This window comes from Tachyglossus aculeatus, chromosome 11 (genome assembly GCF_015852505.1).
Source record: "Tachyglossus aculeatus isolate mTacAcu1 chromosome 11, mTacAcu1.pri, whole genome shotgun sequence".
Taxonomy (NCBI): domain Eukaryota; kingdom Metazoa; phylum Chordata; class Mammalia; order Monotremata; family Tachyglossidae; genus Tachyglossus; species Tachyglossus aculeatus.
Window position 1 is genome coordinate 35,286,284 of NC_052076.1, and position 22,272 is coordinate 35,308,555.

At 47.6% G+C, this 22,272-nt stretch overlaps 1 protein-coding gene across 1 annotated transcript in view; it reads left to right on the plus strand.

Annotated features, from left to right (window-relative positions):
- GRIK4 (glutamate ionotropic receptor kainate type subunit 4) overlaps positions 1-22,272 on the plus strand; it is a 232,778-nt gene that overhangs the window by 176,950 nt on the left and 33,556 nt on the right. Inside the window, 3 exon segments of the mRNA XM_038753600.1 lie at positions 5,725-5,832; positions 7,388-7,591; positions 19,183-19,296. Coding sequence (XP_038609528.1) covers positions 5,725-5,832; positions 7,388-7,591; positions 19,183-19,296 — 426 coding nt within the window.

The following is a 22,272-nucleotide window of genomic DNA, read 5'->3' on the forward strand; positions in this document are numbered from 1 at the left end:
GGCTAACAATCTGTGTGGGGAATGGGGGCATTGGGAACGGGGTTTGAAAGTGGCATAGGGGTGCAACATTCATTCATTCAATCATATTGATTGAGCGCTTACTGTGCACAAAGCTCTGTACTAAGCACTTGGGAGAAGCAGATAGTGTAGTGGATCAAGCACGAACCTGGGAGTCACTTTGCTGTGTGGCCTTGGGGAAGTCACTTCACTTCTCTGGACCTCAGTTACCTCATCTGTTAAATGGGGATTGAGACAGTGAGCCCCACGTGGGACAGGGACTGTGTCTGACCTGATTTGCTTGTATCCACCCGAGCACTTAGACCAGTGCCTGGAACATAGTAGGTACTTTAAAAATACCATTATTATTATTATTATTATTATTATTATTATTATTATTATTATTATTATATTATAACAACAAACAGACACAATTCCTGCCCACAACAAGCTCATAGTCTAGAGGGGCAACAGGTATCTGGTCTGGAACTCCCTGCCCCTTCTTATACATTTCCATTATCTCCCTTCAAATACATATAATAATAATAATGATGATGGCATTAGTTAAGCACTTACTATGTGCCAAGCATTATTTTATTTTATTTTATTTATTTATTTTAATGTCTGTCTCCCTGTCTAGACTGTGAGTTGCTTGTGGTCTGGGAATATGCTTATCAACACTTTTATGTTGTACTCTCCCAAGCGCTGAGTACAGTGCTCTGCACACAGTAAGTGCTCAATAAATACCATTGATTGATTGATATATGATAGGCCTCCACTCTCCCCACGTTCAAAGGCTCATTAAAATCACATCTCCTCCTAGAGTCCTCCCCACAACTAAGCCTTTATTTCCTCATCTCTCTCTCCCTTCTGTATCACCTCTGCACTTGGATCTTTACTCTTTAAGCACTTGATATTCACCCCACCTAAGTGCTGTGGGGCTGAGGGTGGGTGAATATCAATACAACAGACTTGGTAGACAAGGGGTTTACAGGCTAGTATAGAAGCCATGTTGTCTTTTCCTCCTCCTGTTAGATTGTGCTTTTCTATGTGCTCACTGATCCTAAATTTAATGATCAATTTTACTAATTTGCCAAGTGAGATTTACCAATTAGCAACTCCCAGGATTACTTTTCAATCATTTCTTGTAATCATTATCATCATCAATCGTATTTATTGAGCGCTTACTGTGTGCAGAGCACTGTACTAAGCGCTTGGGAAGTGCAAGTTGGCAACATATAGGGACAGTCCCTACCCAGCAGTGGGTTCACAGTCTAAAAGGGGGAGACAGAGAACAAAACCAAACACACTAACAAAATAAAATAAATAGAATAGATATGTACAAGTAAAATGAATAAATAGAGTAATAAATATGTACAAACATATATACATATATACAGGTGCTGTGGGGAAGGGAAGGAGGTAAGATGGGATGGAGAGGGGGACGAGGGGGAGAGGAAGGAAGGGGTTCAGTCTGGGAAGGCCTCCTGGAGGAGGTGAGCTCTCAGTAGGGCCCTGAACGGAGGAAGAGAGCTAGCTTGGTGGATGGGCAGAGGGAGGGCATTCCAGGCCCGGGGGATGACGTGGGCCAGGGGTCGAAGGCGGGACAGGTGAGAACGAGGTACGGTGAGGAAATTAGTGGCAGAGGAGCGGAAGGTGCGGGGTGGTCTGTAGAAGGAGAGATGGGAGGTGAGATAGGAGGGGGCGAGGTGATGGACAGCCTTGAAGCCCAGGGTGAGGAGTTTCTGCCTGATGCGCAGATTGATTGGTAGCCACTGGAGATTTTTGAGGAGGATTTGAGGAGGATTTTTGTAATAATTATAGTGGCACATATTAAGTGCTTACTGTGTGTCTAGCACTGTTCTAAACACTGGGGCGGATACAAGATGATTAGGTAGGACATAGAACCTGTCCCAAACAGGGCTCACGGTGTAAGGAGGAGTGGGAGGAAGATTTAATTTCCATTTTACAGATGAGGAAATTGAGGCCCAGGAGATGTAAAGTGAGTCGCCCAAGGTCACACAACAGATTGGTGGCAGAGCCGGGCTTAGAACTCATGACTCCCAGCTCCATGCTCTTTACAGTAGGCCACACTGCTTCTTGTCGATAGGAATTATGTGGGCAGCCTATGAGGTCTCTGGTTCAGTTGCCATTTGTAATGATAGGCAACATATTTTTGCTTAGGCAGGTGGATATCATCTGGTCCAGGTGATTTATTTACATCCAAATGGAACAATCTGGCCCAGAACAACTTGTGCTCCCCCAACAATTTGATCTAGTTCCTCTGATCTGTCTGTTTCAAAAACCAATTTTGGGGTGTGGTCTCTAACATATTCCTCTGTAAGAACTGAATTAAAGAATTCATTGATCCTCAGCTCTTTCTTTTTCATCCCTGAGTAACCCTTTTACATCTAATGATTGTGAGCCTCAGTAGTCAGAACAAATGTACTATCAGGGGCTCTCTAAGCATCCTTTTGTGTCACAGTCTGGGACAGAATACTGGGCTGGGCGGATCATTGACCAGTTAGATCCAGGAATATAATGGTGATTTTTTTTTTTTGGATTTGGGGAAAATAGTCTTCACCTGGTCTCGGTGACATCTAGTCTAATTTATTTGAGGTTCAGGGCTGGCCATGCGGGTGCCACTTTCTGACTGATGAAAGGAGGGAGAGGAAACAGGAGAAGAGGAACAGGAGCTGAGAGAGGGCATTGGGACAGAGAGAAAGATAATTATTTCAGGGACATATCTTTCTACAACCCAGTGGCCATGAATATACTGTCACTGACATTACCCTCTAAGATCTCTGTCATCCAAGAGAAACCCATCTGGTCGGTAGGAGAAGAGATGTAAAATGGGGCCAGTATGGCAGAGAGATCGAAGGAGCAACAGGGGGCCTCACCTGCTTCAGAGTATTCCTTTCTCCAGGGAGAGGGTGGGGCAGAGGCAGTACAAGTGGGTGACAGAAGAAGGGGAAAAGATGTACACCTGGGCAGCTGGGAATTTTGGAGAACTCTTAGGGGCCAGTAACCTGGCAAGAGTTTAGAAGTCTCAACCTACTGGTGATTTTTGATATACTTTTATTTATTTTAATGCCCCCAATTTCCTGTTATTATGATTATTAATAATAATAACCATATTTATTGAGCTCTTGCTGCATGCAAATCACAGTACTGAGTGCTTGGGAGAGTACGATATAACATCAGACACATTCCCTGCCCACAACAAACTCACAGTCTGGGGGGGGCGCTCTTCTCCCACTCCCCTCTGTTACTCCCTTGCACTTGAATTTGCACCCTTTACTCACCTCTCCCTCAGCTCCTCAGCACTTACGTCTGTACCTGTAATTTATTTATTTGTATTAATATCTTCCTCCCCCTCTAGACTGTAAGCTCTTTATGGGCAGGGAACATGTCTGCTAATTCCATTGTATTCTCCCAGGTGCTTAGTACAGTGCTCTGCACATAACAATAATAATAATAATAATAATGATGGTATTTGTCAAGCACTTACTATGTGCTAGGTACTGTATTAAGCGCTGGAGTGGATACAAGCAAATTGGGTTATACCCAGTCTCTGTTCCATGTGGGGCTCACACTCTCCATCTCCATTTTACAGATGAGATAACTGAGGCCCCGAGAAGCTAAGTGACTTGCCCAAGCTCACACAGCAGACATGTGGCAGAGTCAGGATTAGAACCCATGACCTTCTGATTTCCAGGCTCTTGCTCTATCCGTGACACCATGATGCTTTTGCTACATAATAAGAGCTCAAGAAATAGTATTGATTGATTGAGCAGGGAGTGTGTCTACTGACTTTGTTATATTGTACTCTCCTAAACGCTTAGTGCAGTGCTCTGCACATAGTAAGTGCTCAATAAATATGACTGATTGGTTGATTGATAATGGCATTTATTGAGTGTTTACTCTGTGCCAAGGACTTTTCTAAGCATTGGGGTAAATGAGAAGCAGTGTGGCTTAGTGGAACGAGCATGGGCTTAGGAGTCAGAGGTCACGGGTTCTAATCCCTGCTCCACCATTTGTCAGCTGGGTGACTTTGGGCAAGTCACTTAACTTCTCTGTGCCTCAGTTACTTCATCCATAAAATGGGGATTAAGACTGTAATCACGTGGGACAACCTGATTACCTTGTGTCTATCCCAGTGCTTAGAACAGTGCTTGGCACATAGTAAGCGCTTAATAAATACCATCATTATTATTATTATCAGGTAGGACAGAGTCCCTGTCCCACATGGGGCTCACAGATTGATGGGAAGTATTGAATTCCCATTTTACACAGTCCCTGTCCCACATGGGGCTCACAGATTGATGGGAAGTATTGCATTTCCATTTTACATATGAAGAAACTGAGGCCCAAAGAAGTTAAGTGACTTGCCCAGGGTCACCCAGAAAGTGATTGTTAAAGCTGGGATTGGAATCCAGGGCCTGATCAGTGTCCCTGTTTCCAGACGCTGTCTGGTACCGTTCTGTGGGTGGAGAGATTTAGCCCTGCTAAATCCATCCTTCCTCCTCCTTTCTGGGCTGGATTAATTTGAGCGGAGCTGTGCGGAAGGTGGAAGCAGGGCGGAGGGATGGGTTTGATTGGAAGCTGCATTGTGCAGACTGCTGAATTACTGTTGGCAAACAAGAAAGATGGGCAGAAGACTGGATCGCCTCCGTACTTGGGGGCATCATTAGTCACTTCGTGAATCAGAGGATCAAAGGAGTAGTTCAGTCTCAGTTGTCTTGTAGACCCTCACCTAGTCCCCCTCCTTCCGTGTGGCCCACATGGAATAAGAGGGAAAGGGGATTTTGACCTTGAAGCACATTGAAGTTCACCTCTGAGTGCATGAGGGGCCAAGTAAGCCAATATGGGATCCACAGTCCAAGCCACATTAGGCACCCAAAAAGGTTGTTTCTTGCTGTGTCCTAGTTGGGTTATTTTTTATATATTTGGGCATCTCGAGCCCAGAGAGGGGCAGGGGTTGTCCGAGGTCACACAGCAAATCATCTGGACTCAGTGCTTCTCCCTCTTGAATCACGGCCAGGGCTTGGCTGCTTGGCCACTGCAAAGTTGCTTCAAGAAGGGAAAATGGAGAGCCTTGTGACGTGATACTAAAGTCTTGGAGGAGTTACTAGGCCTTGATAGCATCCCCAGAATAAGGTGAAATGGGTTGAAACTGCAACAGAAGGGCCAGAGGCTAGATCTTTGAACTCTCTGACCCATCCAGTTTGGGGGTTTGCCACCCTTGATAGGGTGGGCTGGATGCCCAATCAAGTACCAGGGCCTAGTGGATGGACCCCAGGCCTGGGAATCAGAAGGACCTGTGTTCAAATCCCAGCTCTGCCACTTACTGGCTCTGTGACCTTGGGCAAGTCACTTCACTTCTCTGTGCCTCAGTTACCTCATCTGTAAAATGGACTGTGAGACTGTGAGCCCACTTTTTAGACTGTGAGCCCACTGTTGGGTAGGGACTGTCTCTATATGTTGCCAATTTGTACTTCCCAAGCGCTTAGTACAGTGCTCTGCACACAGTAAGCGCTCAATAAATATGATTGATGATGATGATGATGTAAAATGGGGATTAAGACTGTGAGCCCCATATGGGCCAGGGATTGTGTCCAACTCCATTAACTTGTATCTACCCCAGTGCTTAGTACAGTGCCTGGCACATAGTAAGCGATCAACCAATACCATTTAAAAAAAAACCTTCCTTTCACTTCTCCACAGATTGGCCAGTGGCATGTAGCTGAAGGGCTGAGCATGGACAACCACCTGTCCACCACCAATATCTCAGACAGCCTCTTCAACACCACTCTGGTTGTCACCACCATCCTGGTAAGTCAGGGGCTCACCGGGCCGGGGAAGGGCAGGTGGGGGGGCTGGGGTTGGGAGGAGCCCTGGGGCCCGGCAGCTCTCTGAGCCCGACTCCTTCCCCTCCGTTGCCATGCCACGCACCCAATTCCAAGCGAACAGATTGACATGAACGCTAATTACAGAACGAGGACCATTTGTGACAGTATAATTAAGCTCAAGTTGATGTTTCATTTGGAAATGATATTTGATGAGTTGTAAAGCAGCTGGGAGAGAGGGCCATGGCGGAGCGATGCCGCCTTTCTGTCGTCTGCCCGAGGCCCAGAGGCAGTGACTTCTGACCTTGAAGTGATGACGTGAGCTGGGTGGAGAGGTGGGGACAGCCATGCCGGAAGAGCCCCCACCCCTGCCCTCTAACTCTGCTCTGGCTGGCCTCTCCTTCCCCTCCACTCACTCCCATGATGCCCCAGGCTACCAGCTAGCCCCTAAGAAGACCCAGCCATGCTCTCTAAGCAAAGAGGTGGAGGACAGGGGCCCCCAGCCCCACTGTAAAAGGGTTCGGGTCCAGGATAATAATTATAATCATTATGGTATTTGTTAAGCTCTTACGATGTGCCAGCCACTTAAGCGCTGGTTGCAGGGATCAGGTCCCCTATGGACTCTGGGGACACCAGCTAGGTATACATGCTGACTGGGGGGAGGGGCAACTGGTCCTGTGCCCCCCATATTCAATCATTCATTGTCGTACTTACTGAGCACTTACTATGTGCAGAGCACTGGACTAAGCGCTTGGGAAAGTACAATAAAACAATAAACAGACACATTCCCTGCCTACAGTGATATGACTTGGCTTCAGAGTCTCCAGCTCCATTACCTGAGGGTGGAGGGGACAGATCCAGTAAGATCGTTTTGGGCAGAGAATGTGTCTGTTTATTGTTGTATTGTACTCTTACTGTGTGTACTCTTACACACAGTAAGCTCTCAGTGAATATGACTGTATGAACTTTCCAGAAAGTGGACCCATTTTGGAGGTGCTTTCTCAGTCCCTCTCAGCACAGGCTCCCTTTCTGGCTTGGAGCTGCCTGAGTCATGTTCTGGGGGATGGGGACCCCCCAGTGAATCACCCCTCCTGGCTCCCCTCCTCTGCCCCTCATTCCTTTCAGTATGGGTTCTTCTGTCACTATTCCTTCTGGTCAAGATGGCCGCAGGACCCAGTCGAGGCAGGGTGCTTCGGGGGCGCGGCTGCAAGCTGGCCTTTCCTGAGGCTGGATGGATCTGAGCCTGAGGAAGAAGGGGCAACCCGCTCTGGGACATTTTGGCTACCGAGAAAGATGTGGCATGCAAATTAATGGAAAGTAGCATGCAAATCATCCCTGTTCTTGGGAAGCCAGTTGCTCTGGCCCGTTTTGAAAGCAAGAGGTAACACTAATGACTCCCCCTCCCACTTTCAGCTCTCTCGCCACCTCCCACCCCCCGGGTCCACCCCCACCTCCAACTCAGGCCCCCTACCAGCCCCAGCCCCTGGTGGCCAAGGCCCCAGGGCTAAGTGGGGAATGACAGCTGCCCAGTTTTGCTGCAGGAAAACCCGTACTTAATGATGAAGGGGAACCACCAGGAGCTGGAAGGCAATGACCGCTATGAGGGCTTCTGCGTGGACATGCTGAAGGAGCTGGCAGAGATCCTGCGCTTCAACTACCAGATCCACCTGGTTGGGGACGGCGTGTACGGTGTGCCCGAGGCCAATGGCACCTGGACGGGCATGGTCGGAGAGCTGATTGCCCGGGTAGGCGGGCCCCAGGGAGCTTGCGGAGTGAGGGAGGGATCCGGGGAGGGACAGATTGAGGGACCAGGGCCAGGCCCCACTGTCGGCAGATCCCAAGGCGTTGTCCGTCCATCCATCTATCCATTCCTTCAGTTGTATTTATTGAGCACTTACTATGTGCGGAGCACTGTATCAAGCACATGGGAGAGTACAGTATAACAATAAACAGACACGGTCCCTTCGCATAACGAGCTTACAGTCTAGAGGGGGACACAGATATTAATATAAATAAATTACAAATATGTACAGATAAGAACGTAAATGCATATGTTCATATGTATGCACGCACAAACATGCATGTATACATATATTTGCATGAACATACATTTGCATGTACATGCATACATGCTGGGGGGTTCCCCCCATCCACTTCGGGGCATTCTCTCACCTACAACCCTCCCCCACTCTCCCCATCTTCAAAGCCTGACCAAAGTCACATCTCAATCAGTCAATCAGTCAGGTCATTCGATCAGTGGAAAGGGAAATGGGTCCACCAACTCTGTTGTGAGGCCTCTCTCAGTGTTTGAGGGAGGACAATATAATGGATTTGGTAGAGGCATGACAGACTTTTTTATGGTATTTGTTAAGAGCTCACTATGTGCCAGGCACTGTACTAAGCACTGGGGTAGATACAAATTAATCAGTTGGACACCTAGGGCTCACATTCTTAATCCCCGTTTTTACAGATGACGTAGTGGAGGCAGAGAGAAGTTAAGTGACTTGCCCAAAGTCACACAGGAGACAAGTGGCAGGGGACAGGATTAGAACCCAATTATGATCAATTACAATTACATTACAATCAGTTACAGACGAGAGAAATGGGAGAGTGTTAAAAAGAAGTACAGAAGTGCTGTGGGACTGGGCGTGGGTCTCTTCTCCCCAACCTTTCCTCCCTCCCTTCTGCTTCACCATTGCACTGGGGTCCTGCACCCTGGAAACGCTTTGATATTCTTCGCACCCTAGACCCTCAGCACTTATATCCGTATCTTTGTACTCAGTTGTTCCCCCTCTCTGGAATTTATTTTAAAGTCTGTCTCTCCCATTAGATTGTAAATTCCTCAAGGGCAAGAATCGCACTAACTACTTCTCTTGTACCCTTGGAAACATTTAGTACTAGGTAGGCACACCGTAAGTGCTCAGGAAATACCATTTTTCCTCAGTCCACTCTGGAGCTTCTCCGAGGTTAAGCTAGAGAAGGCAGAGCAGTTCACTCCCGGAAAGTGACTCAGCTGAAAGTCTGCATTTGTTGGTTGAAAATCCTTGGATTTGATGATCTGCAATTCCTCAGTTCCTCATTTAGCAGAGAGCCGGCTATGCATCTGGTGGCTTGTGGTGTTATTTTGCTCTCTGGGGTGTAGTAACGCACCCAATTCTGTTCTAACCCATGTTTTCATTCATGATTTGGGGACGTTTTTCCCCCAGCATCAGTCTGTTCTGGTAGAACACAATCCACACATTGGCCCAAGTCTATTTGGTGAGGGAAGAAAGGCAAGTATAGTGAGATCAGTTGCTTTTCCCTCACTTGGCACTGTAGTTTGAGTTTCTTTCTGTTTTTCCAACTTTGCAACATTTAATATTGTAAGATAACAATGAATGGGCAGGGTGCAAAGCATTCAGCTAGTCGTGGGTATCACAATTTTTATCAAAAAATGATAATCAGTTCATCACTAGTAGCAAATTATTTATTGATATTGATGTCTGTCTTCCCCTCTAGACTGTAAGCTCCTTGTGGGTTGGGAACATGTCGACCGACTGTTGTACTCTCCCAAGTGCTTAGTACAGGCCCTAAACATACTAAGTGCTCAATAAATACTATTGATTGATTGATTGATTAATTGATAGGTCTTATTGAGCCCTTACTCTTGGCCCAGGATGGGCACTAAATGTTTGGGTCAGAACGTAAAGTCAGTAGGCACAATTTTTGTCAAGGAGCTTGCAAATCCAATGAGGGTGACATGCTAAAATCAATCAGTCAATCGTATTTATTGAGTACTTATTGTGTGCAGAGCACTGTTTTAAGCTCTTGGGAGACTACAGTATAACAGAGTTAATAGACCCATCCCCTGCCAATAAGAAGCAGACTAGAGGGAGAAACAGACATTAATATGAATAGATAAATTATGGATGTGAATGTAAGTGCTGTGGGGCTAAGTGCAAGGGTGACTCAGAAGGGAGTGGGAGAAGAGGAAATGAGGTCTTATTCAGGGAAGGCATCTTGGAGGAGATGTGCTTTTAATAAGACTTTGAAGGTGGGGAGAGTGATCGTCTGTCGGATATGAAGTGGTAATAGTCATTACAGTAGTCATGGTGGCAATTTTGAATCATCTGCTCCCAAAGCCATTAATTCTCATTGAATTAATGATTACTCTGATGTAATTTTCTCTTAATATGAGGTTCTTCAAGATCACAACTCCCATGTTATAGAAGAATTGTCTATTCATTCCTGTCACTAGAGTCAGAACTTATAAAATCTCTTCCCACTTCCCTGTTTTGTCAGTGACTTGCTATGAGATCTTTGGCAAGGTATTTTCCATCTCTTGACTTTGATGTGACCAATTATTATTATTCACCCTCTCCCTGACTTTCCCATCTCTGTTGACGGCACTACCATACTTCCCGTCTCACAAGCCCGCAACCTTGGTGTCATTCTCGACTCCGCTCTCTCATTCACCCCTCACATCCAAGCCGTCACCAAAACCTGCCGGTCTCAGCTCCACAACATTGCCAAGATCCGCCCTTTCCTCTCCATCCATACCGCTACCCTGCTCGTTCAAGCTTTCATCCTATCCCGTGTGGACTACTGCATCAGCCTTCTCTCTGATCTCCCATCCTCGTGTCTCTCTCCACTTCAATCCATACTTCATGCTGCTGCCCGGATTATCTTTGTCCAGAAACACTCTGGGCATATTACTCCTCTCCTCAATAATCTCCAGTGGTTACCAATCAATCTGCGCATCAGGCAGAAACTCCTCACCCTGGACTTCAAGGCTGTCCATCACCTTGCCCCCTCCTACCTCACCTCCCTTCTCTCCTTCTCCAGCCCAGCCCGCACCCTCCGCTCCTCCGCCGCTAATCTCCTCACCGTACCTCGTTCTCGCCTGTCCCGCCATCGACCCCCGGCCCACGTCATCCCCTGGGCCTGGAATGCCCTCCCTCTGCCCATCCACCAAGCTAGCTCTCTTCCTCCCTTCAAGGCCCTACTGAGAGCTCACTTCCTCCAGGAGGCCTTCCCAGACTGAGCCCCTTCCTTCCTCTCCCCCCTCGTCCCCCTCTCCATCCCCCCCTTCTTACCTCCTTCCCTTCCCCACAGCACCTGTATATATGTATATATGTTTGTACATATTTATTACTCTATTTATTTATTTATTTTACTTGTACATATCTATTCTATTTATTTTATTTTGTTAGTATGTTTGGTTTTTTTTTCTCTGTCTCCCCCTTTTAGACTGTGAGCCCAATGTTGGGTAGGGACTGTCTCTATATGTTGCCAATTTGTACTTCCCAAGCGCTTAGTACAGTGCTCTGCACATAGTAAGCGCTCAATAAATATGATTGATTGATTGATTAGCCCCTGTCCGGTCAGAGCTGGAGGCTTTTGCTTCCCATCGCTGCAGCCAGGAGGATGCAGGGAGGATGCAAGGATGCTGGGGGGACAGAGAGGGAGATCCAGGAAGGAAAGATGAACAGGATCTAGGGGAGAGCCATCCCTCCATCACCCTTGCCCACTATGGGGAGGCCTGGCCCGGCCCAGGGAAGGGAAGGGATGAGTTGGTATTGGGGCCTTTTCCTGCCCTGGGGGTGGAGGGGCTGGATAGAGAGAGAAAAAGAAAGCACTGTGGCCCAGTGGAAAGAGCACTGGCCTAGGAATCAGAGGTCCTAGTTTCTTAATCCTGGCTCTGCCACTTGTCTGCTGTGTGATCTTGAGCAAGTCACTTCTCTGGGCATCAATTACCACATCCGTAAAATGGATATTAAGACTCTGAGCCCTGTGTGGAACCTGGACTGTGTCCAACCTGATTAACTCGTATCTACCCCAGCACTTAGTACAGTGCCTGGCACGTAAGTAGGAGCTTAGCAAATACCATAAAAAAAATTGAGCTGGTAGACATGCTCCTTGCCCTCAAGGGGTTTACAGTCCAGCATCCTGCCGGGAGCTGAAAAAATGAGAATCTGAGAAAAAGGCTCTTCAAGACCACAAAGTGTTCCAAAGCCTCTGAGGTCAGATAACTCTCACCCAATGACATCTTGATGAATTAAGTGTAAATGAAGCTAAAATGAAGCTGATCCAATTTCACTGGTAATGCATCAGTGTGTAAACATCACAGAGGAAGGGTGTTGGGGACAGGACGAAATAGACCCATTCAGAGCTTAAATCATTGAGAAGATGGTGGGTAAACATTTTGCTGTTGAAAAAAAAAAAGGCCACAAAAAACTCACAACTGCTCCCTTGAGATTGTTTTACACCCTGGAGCTGGAGACTATTTTAACTGCAAATAGGTCATAAAATGCTATCCAACAGTTCTCGCTAAAAAAAAAATTAGAATTGAACAACAGCAGCAGTTGATTTTAATTCCTTCTTCATCCTGAGAGTCTGGGGACCTCCAGAGTTATCAGCTTCTGTTCTGGGTGTCGGTAGGACGAGAGACGCTAGGTGGAAATTGCAGCGAGGTGGCCATAAGTGAGCTGGGAGAAGGAATATCTGAACTGAAGGCAGGTCATTCATTCATTCATTCATTCAATCGTATTTGTTGAGTGCTTACTGTGTGCAGACCACTGAACTAAGCGCTTGGGAAGTACAAGTTGGCAACATATAGAGACGGCCCCTACCCAACAACGGGCTCACAGTCTAGGTCATATGATCTAGCCCTCTGCCTCTGTACAGGTAAATGAGTAAAACTTCCAGGTCAGGTGGGTGTCTGTTCTTTCTGGAAAAATCTCCAGGGTCAGAGACTCCACATTCTCCCTGGGAGATTTTCCAGGGTTTTGTCAACATAGTAAGCGGGAAGTTCTTTTCGTCCAACCTCGAGTTCTCCTGCTGTAGTTTGGGCCCATTTCCTCTGTGTCTGGAACAGTAAGGGCCATTCAGGGACTCTGAGAGGGTTATTAAATTCCCCCAATCTCCTCTGCCTTCTATTGAAGACAAGAGGTGCGCAACTTGGTACACTGCTCTTGTCAAAGTGAAGGCTCAATAAATGCTATTGATTGATAGACATTAACATCGGCCCAGGTGTTGGAGATAATTTCCGGAATCTCTTTTGGGAGAGTTTGAAAGACCAGGATTGACCCTGAAACTAGCTGGAACGTGCAGGGGATGGACTTGGAGGGCATTTCCATCTCCGAGGTCATGGATTGCCTTCCCCTGCAGCAGCCATCCAAAATCGAGAAGCGCAGAGGAAAGCTGACCTCTCCTGACCCCGAGGAACGAAAGCTCAGCCTGCAGTGCTTGGGGGTGGTAGGAAAGAATGTCATCTCCGCCTTTTGAGAAGGGATTAAAACTGTGAGCCCCACATGGGACGTGGAAGGTGTCCAACCTGATTAGCTTATATCTATCACATCGTTCAGCACCATGCCTGGCACATGATAAGTGCTTAACAGATACCATTTTTTAAAACAATGGAAATGCATTGTGTTGCTACTGGTCATTCCACAAATGCTTGTTTGTTTTTTAAGGTTTTTCTTTCTGGAAGCAGCTGTTCAACTGAATTTCATTCTATCATATTTATTGAGTGCTTACTGTGTGTAGAGCACTGTACTAAGCACCTGGGATAGTATAATATAACAATAAAAAGGCACATTCCCTGCCCGCTAGGAGCTTACTTACAGTCTTGAGGACTTCCTTCCTGAACGTACCTTTTCCATCTCGCCCTCGCTCCCTCCGTTCAGTCACATGTTTGTACCAGGAGGTCTCTCGGCTGACAACTTTGTCTTGTAGCTGAGGTTGGCCTCTCCACCTTCTGTCTTCCGGCCAGGGCCATTAAGTGCTCCGGGCGTCTGCTCCGGGCATCTTCTCACAGGATATTTTTCTTGCCGGCTTGTCGCTTGTCATTGAGAACTGCCATTCCGGCCCATTCATCAACATTAGTGTCATAGCAGGCCACATCCTCCCCTGTGGCTACATCAACAACCACCACGGCATCTGCCAGAAACCTCACCCCTCTGTAGTCCTGACAGGCACCTCTGCCCTTCTGAGGAACCCAGCCTCAACCCTGTGCTTTGGCCCAGAGGTGTGCACACCAGCAGTGGGGCCAGGGGGATCTGAACCACCCAGTTGCTAGTTTTCTTTTTTTTATGATACTTGTTAGGCACTTACTATTTGCCAGGCACTGTACTAAGCACTGGGATAATTGGGTTGGACACGGTCCCTGTCCCACAGGGGACTCACGGTCTAAGTGGGAAAGAGGAGGATTTAACCCCGATTTGACAGATGAGGAAACAGGCACAGACAAGTGAAGTGACTTGCCCAAGGTCACACAGCAGGTAAGTGGCACAACTGGGATTAGTACCCATGTCCCAGGATGATCCGGTGATCCCCAGCAAGAGGACGTGCTGCTGTAGAAAGAAGGATGGATGGGCTTCGGGAATGGAATTATCCTCTGTAAATGATCAGATCAGCTGGATAATTGCTCAGGTTTTTTTTTATTGTACTTGTTAACTGCTTTCTATGTGCCAGGCACTGTACTGATACAAGCTAATCAGGTTGGACACAGTCCATGTCCCACATAGGGCTCACAGTCTTAATGCTCATTTTCAGATAAGGTAACTGAGGCCAGATAAGTGAAGTGAATTGTCCAACGTCAGGCAGCGGGCAAAGTTGGAGAGCCAGGACTAGAACCCAGGTCCTTCTAACTCCCAGGCCCATGCTCTATCCTCTAGGCCACGCTGCTTCTCATCTGCAGTCCCAGTGGGAAACATGCCTAGCCCCATCCCTGAGGCCCCTGGGTCTCAGCTCAGATTGACTGGGCTGGTCTGGGTGGGGCTCCTTCTTTAAGGAAGGGCTCACTCGCCATGCTCTAGGAAGGGAAAGACCCCAACCCTGCCCCATGTCAGGGGGCTGCCCTAGATGAGCCTCTCAAGGCTGTGACTGTACAGACCCCCATTGTTGGAGAAGGGTAGGAGCCTTCTTCTAATACTAATAACTGTGGAATTTGTTAAACACTTTTTTTAATGGCATTAAGTGCTTACTATGTGCAAAGCACTGTTCTAAGCGCTGGGTAGGTTACAAGGTGATCAGGTTGTCCCACGGGGGGGCTCACAGTCTTAATCCCCATTTTACAGATGAGGTCACTGAGGCACAGAGAAGTTAAGTGACTTGCCCAAAGTCACACAGCTGACAATTGACAGAGCCGGGATTCGAACCCATGACCTCTGATTCTAAAGCCCATGTTCTTTCCACTAAGCCACTTACTCTGAGAAGCAGCATGGCCTAATGGCTAGAACACGGGGCTGGGAGTCAGAAGATTGGGTTCTAATCCCGGCTCCACCACTAGTCTGCTGTGTGACCTTGGGCAAGTCACTTCACTTCTCTGTGCCTCAGTGACCTCATCTGTAAAATGGGGATTAAGACTGTGAGTCCCACGTGGGACAACCTGATTACGTTTTATCCACCCCAGTGCTTAAAACAGTGCTTGGTACATAATAAGTGCTTAGAAAATACTATTAATATTATTATGTGACACACCCTGCTGTAGCCACTGGAGTAGATATAAGATAATCAGGTTGGACACTTTCCCTGTCTTGCATGGGGTTTATGGTGTTAATCCCCATTTTACAGATGAGGTAACTGAGGCCCAGAGAAGCAAAGTGATTTGCCCAAGGTCACACAGCAGACGTCGCAGAGCCAGGATTAGAACCCACATCCTCTGTCTCCCAAGCCCGTGCTTTTGCCACTAGGCCATGCTGCTTCTCCTCCACAATGCCTTTCATCTGGAGTGGGCTTTTTGTTCCTCTCCTTGGCAGCGACTTTCCAATACTTGCAAACCCCATCTCTAAACATTTCTTTCCACCCTTCTTTGTAATCAGCCGCTTCCCCTGCACGCCACGGTTATTTATTTAATGCAGTAATTGTATTATTTAACTTGGTGAGTCTTTGGGGAGATGTGGTTTGAAGGAAAAATGCGACAGAATAAAGTTGAATTGAGCATCGCGGGATGCCTTCGTTCCAAAGTAATCGTCCCTGAAGATCCCCTGGATATTGAATTTCAAGCGAGGTCGGACCCGAGACTGCGAATGCAGACGATGTGATGATCTTTAATCACTCAGCTGGGGAGTGCGGGGGTAGGGGGGAAGGGAGATGCATGCCAGCAGGGCCCAGTTGCCGTGGGGGGCCCCCCGAAGCGGGTTTGAAGCTAATGGGAACCCCAGCAGCACTTTGAAAAAGTGCCATTTGGGTGGAGCCTGTCTCTGGCTTCCAGGAAATGGTTTTCTTGCTTTTACCCCAGTGTTGACAATGGTGCTTGGCACGTAGAAAGCACTTAATGAATGCCTCAGTTCTCTTTTGTATGGTATTTGTTAAGCGCTTGCTATGTGTCAAACACCATTCCATGTGCTGGGGTAGATACAAGGTTATCAGATTGGACACAGTCTCTATGCTACATAGGAACAGAGAAGCAGCATGGTACAGTGGATGGAGCATGGGTCTGGGAGTCGAAGGTCATGGGTTCTAATCCCCGCTCCACCACTTGACTGCTGCGTGACCTTAGACAAGTCACTTGACTTCTTGGTGCCTCAGTTACCTCATCTGTAAAATGGAAATTGAGACTGTGAGCCCCACGTGGGACAGGGACTGTATCCAACCTGATTCTGTTGTATCCACCCCAGCGCTTAGTACAGTGCCTGGCACAAAGTAAGTGCTTAATAAATATCATTATTATTATTCATTCATTCATTCAATCGTATTTATTGAGTGGTTACTGTGTGCAGAGCACTGTACTAAGCGCTTGGGAAGTACAAGTTGGCAACATATAGAGATGGTCCCTACCCAACAATGGGCTCACAGTCAAATACTCTTCCCCCTTCAAAGCCTTATGGAAGGTACATCTCCAAAAACACTTTTCTGACAAACACCTCTTTTCCTCTTTTCCCACTCTCTTCTGCATCACCCTGACTTGCTCCCTTTATTCACCCCTCCCTCAACCCCACAGCACCTATGTCCATATCTGCAATTCATTTATTTGTATTAATGTCTGTCTTCCTCTCTAGACTTTAAGATGATTCTGAGCAGGGAATATGTCTGTTGTGGTTTTTTTGTACTCTGCCAAGTGCTTAGTACAGTCTCTGCACACAGTAAGAGCTTAATAAATACAATTGACTGACTGAGTCTCACCTGAGCTGCTCATCATTCAGAAGCTGCTCTAGGCCGCTGCTGCCAACAGTTCTCAGAGGCTCTGACAGAAGATGAGGAGGCGATTATAAACTGCTTCGCTGTCAGCCTGGCTTTCTGGGCAGATAATAACCCTGAAGAAGACTGGTGTGATGGACCAGCCCATACCGGGGAAACCTTGCACACGCTTGAGATTTTCATCAGCCACAGGGGGCTGCAGATTTCTGCTGAATTCTAAATGAGCCGGTAGATGAAGAGATAGAAAAGTGAATCAAGGAGGTCATCCCATCCTTCAGGAGTCTGACGGAGGGAGGCCAGGATGTAGCATTAAGCTTCGGATTAAACTGCTTGACGGAGCGCTGGTAGTGTCAAGCCTCGAACGGAGCTGCCGTGCTCCTGAGACGCATCGGCTCGCACTCCTTCCATCTCACTCTGAGCTCCTCCATCACCAATCTGTCCGTTCACTCTACACCCCTTCCTGACATCAAAACTTCCAAAATCCACCTCCTCCAAGAAGCCATCTCTGATTAATCTTCACCTTCCTGTTTCCATCCATCCCATCTTGCACTCTGGTGCATTTGTTTTAGCTCACTTGTCGAGTGGCTCACTTTTGCTTTTTATCATGCGCCTCTTCACTTTTCTCTTTCGACAACCTATACGCAACATCATTGAGTGAGAGAATCAATCAATCAATCAATCATATTTATTGAATATACATATATAAATATAAAATAAATATAAATATATATTTATAAATTATAAATTTATTTAGTGTCGGAGAAGCAGCGTGGCTCAGTGGAAAGAGCACGGGCTTTGGAGTCAGAGGTCATGGGTTCCAACCCCGGCTCTGCCAATTGTCAGCTGTGTGACTTTGGGCAAGTCACTTGACTTCTCCGTGCCTCAGTTACCTCATCTGTAAAATGGGGAGTAAGACTGTGAGCCCCCCGAGGGACAACCTGTTCACCTTGTAACCTCCCCAGCACTTAGAACAGTGCTTTGCACATTGTAAGTGCTTAATAAATGCCATTATTATTGAGTGCTTACTGTGTGCAGAGCACTGCACTAAGCACTTAGCAGAGTACAGTGAGTACCTATCCTGGTGCACAGAGATGCACCGTTTGTAGTGGATAGAGCAGTTGCCTGGGAGTCAGAAGGTCATACGTGGCTCAATGGAAAGAGCATGGGCTTGGGAGTCAGAGGTCATTGGTTCTAATCCCGGCTCCGCCACATGTCTGCTGTGTGACCTGGACAAGTCACTTAACTTCTCTGAGCCAGTTACCTCATCTGTAAAATGGGGATTAAGACTGTGAGTTCCACGTGGGACAACCTGATCACCTTATATTTCCCCCAGCACTTAGAAGAGTGCTTTGCATGTAGTAAGCGCTTAACAAATGCTATTATTATTATTATTATGGGCTCTAATCATGGCTCTGCCACTTGTCTGCTGTGTGACTGTGGGCAAGTCACTTCACTTCTCTGTGCTTCAGTCACCTCATCTGTAAATTGGGGATCGAAACTGTGAGCCCCACTTGGGACAGGGACTGTGTCCAACCTGATTTGCTTATATCTACCACAGTGCATAGTACGGTGCCTGGACCATGGTAAGTACTTAACAAATACCATGATTATAGTTAACAAGTGTTAACTACAAGTATTGTTGTTAGTGTTCCTCTTGTGATTATTCATTCAATCATATTTATTGGGCACTTACTGTGTGCAAAGCACTGTACTAAGCACTTGGGACAGTACAATGTATCTCTGGGAAGGGTTTTTAATTGGAGAATGCAGACAAGCTATTCTCCACCAGAATGAGGCAAAGTCCTCTCATTGAAGCAGGAGGGGTTTGAGCTGGAAATGTGGATGAAATTTCTGGCAGTAAGGGCTGTTAAGCTCTCTGCAAGGGATTCCTGGAGGAGGCTTCCTTGCCTGGACCTGGAGGTTGCTTTTCTGGAAGAATGATCTCGGGTCAGGATGGCCCTGCCTGAGGATCCCATGGACGTGGCAGACGACCAGGGATGGCTTCCTCCTCCAGCTCTCCCCTTCCGTGACTTCTGGGTGATCTTCCGCATTGGCCCGCTCCCACCCGTCCACTGAACCTGGGATGGCTGGGCTTGACAGGTCCCCAGGAGCAGGGGGGAAGGCATGCCCCCAAATGACCAGCTCCAGCTCCTGCTCAGCCACTCGGCTCCCTGCACCCCTCCCGGCTGACCACACCTTGGGGGTTTGTTTTCAGAAAGCGGACCTGGCGGTGGCGGGTCTCACCATCACAGCCGAGAGGGAGAAGGTGATCGATTTTTCCAAGCCGTTCATGACTCTGGGAATCAGCATCCTTTACCGAGTTCATATGGTAAGAAACTTATTTCCTCCCCATTTATGTCATTAAAGTGATTTGCATGCGGACCCACAGTGAACACGGAATAATGAATGACTCATGCAAATATTTAGGTTTGAGGCAGAAACTCAGATGTGCTGGGCTATTTTTTCCCTCCATCAGCTGGGCGAACTTGGGAGGGAAAGCCTCCTTACGGTCTCTTCAGCTCCTAATCGCATCCTCTACTCGGATTTGGGAGTGGCCGTTGAAACCTGCTTGAGGCTTGCCACTTCCTTGCATCTGGAGCCCCTCTGCACTTTTACCACTGCCGTCCATTCATTAAGTGACATCCCGGGCCCCCGTGGCCTCACTCCCCTCTTCATTCCAACCTCCACCTATGGAGGCGGAGGAACTTTTTGGAATTAAAGCAGTTGGGAAGTGATCTCTGGGTTGTGGGAGGCAACTTCAGTGGCATTCCTCGGTCTGTGCAGAGGCTGGATGGTTGGCAGTATCAAGCATTTACCACTGCCTTGGATAGTGGTGGGCTGTGGTGGGTGCCAGGATACTGTAACATAGCCCACATGGAAGTTGGCGTGGGGGGTATGGGAATTGCCCTGCAGGTCTCTGAATATCGGGGAGGCTTCCTCCCTGAACAGTCTAGATGTCCCATCTGCCCCTCCCACAGCTGAATCCCAGGCTGGCAGCCCATTTGAATGTGAACAGTGTGGGCAGTTAGGTCACCAGGGTGGTGCATCGCTTCTCTGGAGTTTCTGTAATAATAATAATAATAATAATAATAATAATAATAATAATAATAATTATGGAATTGAAGTGCTTACTGTGTGCCAGGCATTGAAGTAAGCAGTGGGGTGGATACAAACAACTTGGGTTGGACACAGTCCCTGTCCCACATGGGGCTCACAATCTTGATTCCCATTTTACAGTTGAGGTAACTGAGGCTCAGAGAAGTGAAGTGATTTGTCCAAGGTCACATAGCAGACAAGTGGTGGAGCTGAGATTAGAAACAGTGACCTTCTGCCTCCCAGGCATGTGCTCTATCTACTATACCATGCTGCTTCCCAGACAACTTGCTCTTACTAGGGGTGGAGAGGAGAGAGTTCAAGGGTGGATGGCTTGTGCTGCATTACTGGAGGGAGAGCCTGGGAGGGAGACGGGAGAGTTAGGGGAGTTGGATGGTTCATGCTGGGTCACTGGAGGGAGAGTCCAGGGATGGAATGGAAAAAGTCAGGGGTGTTGGATGATTGATCCGTGCTGGGTCACTGGAGAGGGGAGAGTCAGAGGTGTTGGCTGCTCTATGGTGGGTCCCTGGAGGCAATGTCTGGGATGGAGAGGGACAGTCGGGAGTGTTGGATGCTCTATGTTGGATCACTGGAGGGAGGGTCAGGGATGGAATGGGGAATGGAATGGATGGTAACATGCTAGATGTTACCATCTTCATCCACTGTGTTACCACTGGCCTGGCCCAGTGGGAAGATGCCTTTGCTTTGCTCTGGATCCTAATCTGGATTTGACCTGGATTCTAATCTTGGCTCAGGCACCTGCCTACAGTGCAACCTTGGTCAAGTCACATCTTTTAGGCTTTAAGCTCCTCCTCTAGACTGTATGCTCCTTGTAGGTATGCACCGTGTCTGTCAACTCTGATGTTTTGTACTCTCCCAAGCACTTAGTACAGTGCTCTGCACATAGTAAGTGGTTAATAGATACTATTTACTGATTGAATGATTTTAGGTGCCTCAGTTTCCCCATCCATAAAATATGGATTCAGTTTCTGTTTTCCTTCCCCTTTAAACCATAAGCCTCATGTGGGGCAGGGACTATCTCTCATCTGATTGTATTGTATGTATCCCGTTGCTCAGCACAGTGCTAAACGTGTACTAAGTGCTCAAGAATCACCAATTATTATCCATTCTCTCTTTGGCCACTGCTGCCACTCCATCCCAGAGGAGCTGGTTGCAGAGAGAAGCAGCGTGGGTTCTCATCCTGGTTCTACCACTTATCTGCTGTGTAACCTTGGACAAGTCACTTAACTTCTCTGTGCCTCAGTTGCCTCATCTGTAACATGGGGATTAAGACCATAAGCCCAATGTGAGACTTGGACTGCATCCAACCTGATTAGCTTATATCTACTTGCCAGGCACTGTACTAAGCAGTGGGGTAGATACAAGCTAATCAGTTTAGACAGTCCATATAAGGTTCTCGCAGTTTTCATCCCCATATCATTACAGATGAGGTACCTGAGGCCCAGAGAAGTGAATTGAGTTGTCCAAGGTTACACAGAAGGCAAGTGGATTACTGGGGATTAGTACTCTAGAAGCAGCATGGTGTAGTGGGTAGAGCGTAGACCTGGAAATCAGAAGGCCCTAGGTTCTAATCCCCATTCTGCTTTATCTGTTACCTCATCTGTAAAATGGGGATTGAGACTGTGAGCCCCATGTGCGACAGGGACCGTGTCCAACCCAATTTGTTTGGATCTACCCCAGTGCATAGTACAGTGCCTGGCACATAGTAAGCACTTAACAGATACCACAGTTATTATTATTATTATTATTAGGCCACACTCCTTCTCAGATTGTCAGATTGAGTCTGACATGTGGAAAGTTCTTTCCACTAGGATCCAACAGCCGGCCCATCTGCCTCGGAAATGCGGCATGATCAATCAATCAATCATATTTATTGAGCACTTACTGTGTGCAGGGCACTGTACTAAGCCCTTGGGAGACAACAATATAACAGACACATTCCCTGCCCAAAGTGAATCCTGGGCAGATGGCAAGGGGGCTTCCCAAGGGGAACGGGCTCTCAGCCCCCACAGGCGGAGCCCATCCCAGGCCACCCTGGAACTCCGTCTGGTGACTGATGGGACCGTCGTGGAACACAGCCTCCATCTGGAGTGGGGAGCGGGAGTTACAGGGGTTCAAGGGAGCAGGCATGCTGCACCCCCAGCCCTTCCTGCTTCCCCTGCCCCCACAAAGCCGCCCTCCAACACGTAGG